This window comes from Cibotium barometz, chromosome 56, assembly GCF_041138505.1.
Source record: "Cibotium barometz isolate CiBa-2024 chromosome 56, ASM4113850v1, whole genome shotgun sequence".
NCBI lineage: Eukaryota > Viridiplantae > Streptophyta > Polypodiopsida > Cyatheales > Cibotiaceae > Cibotium > Cibotium barometz.
The window spans coordinates 645,986-651,615 of NC_141101.1; the positions used below are offsets into that span (position 1 = coordinate 645,986).

Below are 5,630 nucleotides of genomic sequence, written 5' to 3' on the forward strand. Positions count from 1 at the left end.
TTCATGTTGCACTTTCAGGTAAAATCAAAGAAGAAATCGTCTTTGGAAGAAGCTAGGTAAGTAATTTATTGCATAATCAAACATTACCAACATGGCTAATGCATAATGGCAGAAAGTGTCTAAATCATCCAAGCCAACCTCTCAAAACCCTTTCAACATCTAACACATGCGGGCATAATAACAAATCTTGTGGAAAGTGGGGAAGGGAAGATTTAGAGGGCCAACAATGAGACAGATGACAATCACCACAGAATTAAGGACCAATGCTGAAAACACAACATTCTAATCAAACAGTAGAAAACTAAAATCCTACACAATTAAACAGGTTCGACACTACCAAAGCTGAAAGGAAGAAATTGGTAAGGTTCCGCCAGGCATGTAAACATTGGCAATGGCCAGAATCACCAAAAACAGAATAAGCATTTCCACAATCAGACATGGATCTGTGAACCATCCAATTGAACTCATTAAAAACTCAAAATCTGTGTCACATGTAAAGTGAGCATCACAGTGCCTTTCTGGCAGACAGCCTACTTTGTTACGAGAATGTAAGTAGCTGCAGATTTATCCTTCAGTCTGCTCCCTTAGCCGCCGAATAGTACTGCGAACTGTGACAGCACTGGCAGTACTGCAAAAAAAGTGACGGCGTCAAGTCTGGCAAAAAAAAAGCAGCATGGTTTTGCTCTAGCATTCAGTTCAGAACATTTCTCCAGGATGTGCCATACACTTAATAGTCCACAAGAACAATGCCCCAAAGCCAACAGGACACAAAATGAAAAGCACATAATTGGGAGCTTAAAGCGAAAAGCATACTTCAGTGTGTATGCACCGCCAGCCTTGATCTTATTGCAATCTTTGCAAGACCATATCCCCACAGCTTTCCTCTTTACTGCATACTGTCCATTCATAAGAAATGGCAGCTGATTAGCTTACAAAACAAGGCCAACAGACATACCATGTGAGCAATACAAAATGCTTCCACCTCCCAAAACAACTCGTACTGGGATGCAATTAAAGCTCTCTGAAAATCGAAGACACGTTGATCCATCTCTAGTTGAATCCTCGCAGACATGCCATGAGCATTACGAAATGACTTGACTTCCCATAGCAACACATACTGGATTGCGATGAAAGCTTTCTAGTAAACACACATTAATCCATCTCTAGCAGAACCCTTGTATGGTCTGGTTCTAACAAGAAGCTAGACATAAGCAGATAGGGCATACAACATCCCATGATAAAACCAAAGCTAAACCAAGATACAAATCAATCCAGCCCACATGCACTAGATAGAAATGCAAGAAGTACCAAGTAGCAAAACATTGATGATTCATCTCTTCAATATATTCCCACCATAGAGAACACTTACACTTAATCAATGTAACCCTAAACCCACTTGGGAACAATTAACCTTAGCCACGAGCGAACCCTAAACCAAAATCTTGAGGACAGGGACCCTAACCTTACGGTAGGAATCTTAACCTTAAGAACCCCTACCCAAAATTTAAACATAGATTGCTGACCCTAAATCACAGCCACAGAAACCCTACCCACGATTTAAGCATTTTTCCTCATTTTTGATAGAAAGGGTACACTCACTGTTAGTGTTATTGGAATCCTTGCTTTAGTATGTAGAGTCGTGCTGAACCCTACAATCCGAACTGACAGAATAAACCCTACCCATGGAAACCCTAAAATCCGAACTGACAGAATGGTGTAGGACGCTACCTTGCCACAGAACTCGCAGAAGTATTTGGCGTGCTGGCTGACCTCCATCTTCTTGATCTGCTTCCTCAAGCTGGCACCATAGCGGGTGCCTGAACACACGAGACAGAAAAGTGGGCTTGCGCACTATAGCCTGTTTTAATTAGATACAACACAGAAAAGACTACAGCTTACCGTATTTCCCAACGATTCCGGCCTTCTTAGTTCTCTTCGTCTGCACCAAAATGAACAACACAACAACGCGGGTCTAAAACAGGTAACTACACTTGAAGAAGCAAAAATGTTGATAACGGAGAGACGGAACCTACCATAGCTTTCACCGGGGAGCAAGGCGACGCACCACGCGGCAAAGAGCCTTGCAGTAGGCTACCTTCTATTTGTTGATCGATTAGGGTTTTCACTCTTCACAACAAGGGCACATTCATACAAGTTCTTTGGCATTAAAAAGAGTGCCTTGAAAAACAACACATTATGTTATCTTGTTGGTGTCGACGCGGTGCTATACGGCTTTCTTGGTATTACAATGATGCCATGTGGTAAGTGGTTAGAGAGGAGCTCTCAAACTTGACACGTGGTAGATTTGGGATTAGTCTCCGCATTGTTGTTGTTTGAGTGGTTGTGCCGCCTTCAGAAGAGAGAGCATGTGACACGAGAGAGCATGCAACTCATGGACCTGCGCATATAAACAAACCTCGGCACTCACCTTGAAATAATATTTCAATTGCCCTATGTACCAACTTGTGAGCTTATATTCGAAGTGTGAATATACTCATAGTGTGAGATGTGCATATGTTTTGTTGGGATGAACACTATTATAAATATGTATGTGTACATGTGTGTGGGTTCACACATCTCTCTCTCTCTCTCTCTCTCTCTCTCTCTCTCTCTCTCACACACACACACACACACAACACACGTATGCGTCCACTCATGCACCTTCTCTCACACATTCTCTCTCTCATGCTACTGCAGGTATAAACCCTTGCTCTCAAATTGTGATTGTGTGTGTGTGTGTGTGTGTGTATACACACACATGGACATGTATGTGTGTATACGTGTGCATGTGTGTCAAGTGTGTTCCAATACATGCTCAGTGAATGGTAACGGGTAACGTGCCAACTTTGTGAGTGTGCACGTGCGTGCGAGCATGTGTGCCTTTATGTGTTGATAGTGTGTGCTCACATGTCTATGTGAGTGCACCATCAAGTAGTAAAGCCCTAATGAAGGTGGCTCATGCTACTCTCACACACTCAGACTGTGTGTGTGTGTGTGTGTGTGTGTGTGTGTGAACTCTGTGTACACGTGTGTGCGATTATGTGTCACCTTGTGTGTCTGTATGTGCATGTGCCGATGTGTATGCACATGTATATTGTTGAAATATACAAGTGAATAGGGTGTGTGCGGGAACAAGCCCTTAGCAAGAGGCTGTGAAAGAGAATTTGTAAATGTGAGAGAACCTGTGAAAAGGTGAGAAGTATCTACTGGGAGAGAATAAAGGGTAGCATGAGGAGATTTAGGAGGTGTGGAGATATTTTGAGAAGAGGTGGAGAGAATCAAGCAAAAGAGGTGGAGTGAATCAGGGAGAAATCAATGGGATTGGATGCTTGGATGTAAACTCTATAAATTGAGGCATTGGCCTAATGAGATTTTGCTGGTTTCAATTACCCATGCCTACATTAAGCTATCAGTTAATTGCTCACTAATCACATCTTAATTATCATCTAATCTCTTTGTTAATGATGTTGATTCTAGCATTTGATCCACCATAGCTCATCACATTGCTGCAAATTTAACATGGTATCAGAGCCTAGCCTAGAATCCATCAATTTGTGAGCCCATTATCTTGCTAATCACCTGGCTAATTAGGATTAGTAGATAATTATGATTTTTACCTCTTTTCAACTAGCTCTCTGCACCCCCAGCCAGTGGAGGGACTTGATCTCCCTCCAGGAGAACATTAGGGCAAAAGATTCTAGAGGCAAGCATAGCTACCTTGCCCACCTTTCAGCCTATTTAATCAAAATATCAAACCGCCTACTACAGCTCTTGAAAATCGCGAATCTGCAGGCGCCATTTTTCTGAGAGAAAAATGAAATGTCTTCTTCTCCATATCAAATTGCTCTAATTCCTCTTGGCCCTAGATTGAAGACAGATTTGGATTTGATCAAGTCTACAGTGAGATCCAAGCTCTTCATCAAATCTACAGGTGACTTTAGTAAAACAGAGATTAAGCATTCAATGTTTGGTCAAATCTTGTGTTTCTTGGCTTAGTCCTCTACTAGACTAATTGCTATTGATGTCCTTGAAAGGATTTGAGCTCATTTGAACTCTAAGGCCTCAGATCTGGACTCCCCGCATACTCTATTTTTTGCACACAAAACAGAGGATTAATTTGCTAATCAATGATTAATCAGTACTAATCATTATTTTTTGGTACAATTGAGGGTTCAAATTAACCATTAGGTATCTGATACAAATCCCTATAACTTCATATTGCAATTCGGAGATGGTTTGACACTCCAACCATTCCGTACAGATTTGTTACCCTTGGTTTAATGTAATTTCTAGTAAATTATGATGATAAATTTGTGGTAATCATCATCTTGCATTTAACCCACACACAAATTCAAGTTATTCACAGCCAGAGTTGCATTTGGGAATGTGCATAAGAATGAATGCTATATGCATTATGTATTGGGCACATTACATCATTGTAAAAATGGGATCAGACACTATCCTTGTCTCCAGAATAAGGCAAGAGGCAAGACCTCCCGCATAGATTTGGGTTTGCATTGCATAATGACACAAGATAAACATCAAAAGCCTAAAAGAACTATTAACAATACATTAAAACATGTTGCTCACATGGAGCAAGAACTGACGGTCAAGCTCATGGCCCCAGCCATGAAAGAAGAAGAACATCTCTTTCCAAGAGGAAGATCAACACCAAGAAGAAGAGCTAGACGAAGCATTGAAGGAAGACATGGACGCGTGAAGAGAAGACATGGACGCGTGAAGAGAAGCTGCCACGACAAGAAGACAAGAGAAGATGTGAGGCTCCAAGAAGTGAGGAGCCATGTGAAAATCTCTAAGAGAGAGAGAGAAAACCCACAACCCAATGTAACCTACCCCAACAGAGTAAAACCACCTCTGAGCCACCGATGATGTAGGCCATGTGGTAGATGTATGTGTGAGCACTTTAGTCAAGGTCACGGGCACTTGTAGTAGCCTTGGACACATAGAGAGAGAGTGTGTCAAGGACTATGAGTTTAGGGACTTGAGGCACTGGTCGCGGACTTGAGACACTGGTCGCGGACTATCAAGTAAGAAGGAAACTTGGTATAGGGTCCACGTGTGTGTGCTAGGATTATTCAATTGAGGGGAGGTGTGCTAGGCACTGGTCGCGGACTATCAAGTAAGAGGGAAACTTGGTATAGGGTCCAAGTGTGCTAGGAGTAATCACTTGAGGGGAGGTGTTGTAATATACAAGTGAATAGGGTGTGTGCGGGAACAAGCCCTTAGCAAGAGGCTGTAAAAGAGAATTTGTAAATGTGAGAGAACCTGTGAAAAGGTGAGAAGTATCTATTGGGAGAGAATAAAGGGTAGCATGAGGAGATTTAGGAGGTGTGGAGATATTCTGGGAAGAGGTGGAGAGAATCAAGCAAAAGAGGTGGAGTGAATCAGGGAGAAATCAATGGGATTGGATGCTTGGATGTAAACTCTATAAACTGAGGCATTGCCTAATGAGATTTTGCTGGTTTTTTATTACCCATGCCTACATTAAGCTATCAGTTAATTGCTCACTAATCACATCTTAATTATTGTCTAATCTCTTTGTTAATGATGTTGATTCTAGCATTTGATCCACCATAGCTCATCACATTGTTGCAAATTTAACATATATC

The 5,630-nt window shown here is 41.7% G+C and overlaps 1 protein-coding gene across 1 annotated transcript; it reads right to left on the bottom strand.

Moving 5' to 3' along the window:
• Positions 1-356: 356 nt before the first annotated feature.
• LOC147606769 (large ribosomal subunit protein eL43z) lies at positions 357-2,191 on the bottom strand. The gene is made up of 5 exons (XM_086791184.1): positions 2,034-2,191; positions 1,900-1,939; positions 1,729-1,817; positions 814-896; positions 357-628 (listed from the first exon to the last, which is right to left on the bottom strand). The coding sequence occupies exons 1-5, from the start codon at positions 2,034-2,036 to the stop codon at positions 565-567; spliced, it is 279 nt and encodes a 92-aa protein (XP_086647310.1). The 5' UTR covers positions 2,037-2,191; the 3' UTR covers positions 357-564.
• Positions 2,192-5,630: the final 3,439 nt, after the last annotated feature.

What these genes read in the sequence shown, in the direction of transcription:
- LOC147606769 (XM_086791184.1), bottom strand. An exon ending in CGGAATCGTTGGGAAATACG is followed by an intron (nt 1,818 to 1,899) that starts GTAAGCTGTAGT and finishes TCGTGTGTTCAG; the next exon opens with GCACCCGCTATGGTGCCAGC. An exon ending in GGCGGTGCATACACACTGAA is followed by an intron (nt 629 to 813) that starts GTATGCTTTTCG and finishes CTTTTTTTGCAG; the next exon opens with TACTGCCAGTGCTGTCACAG.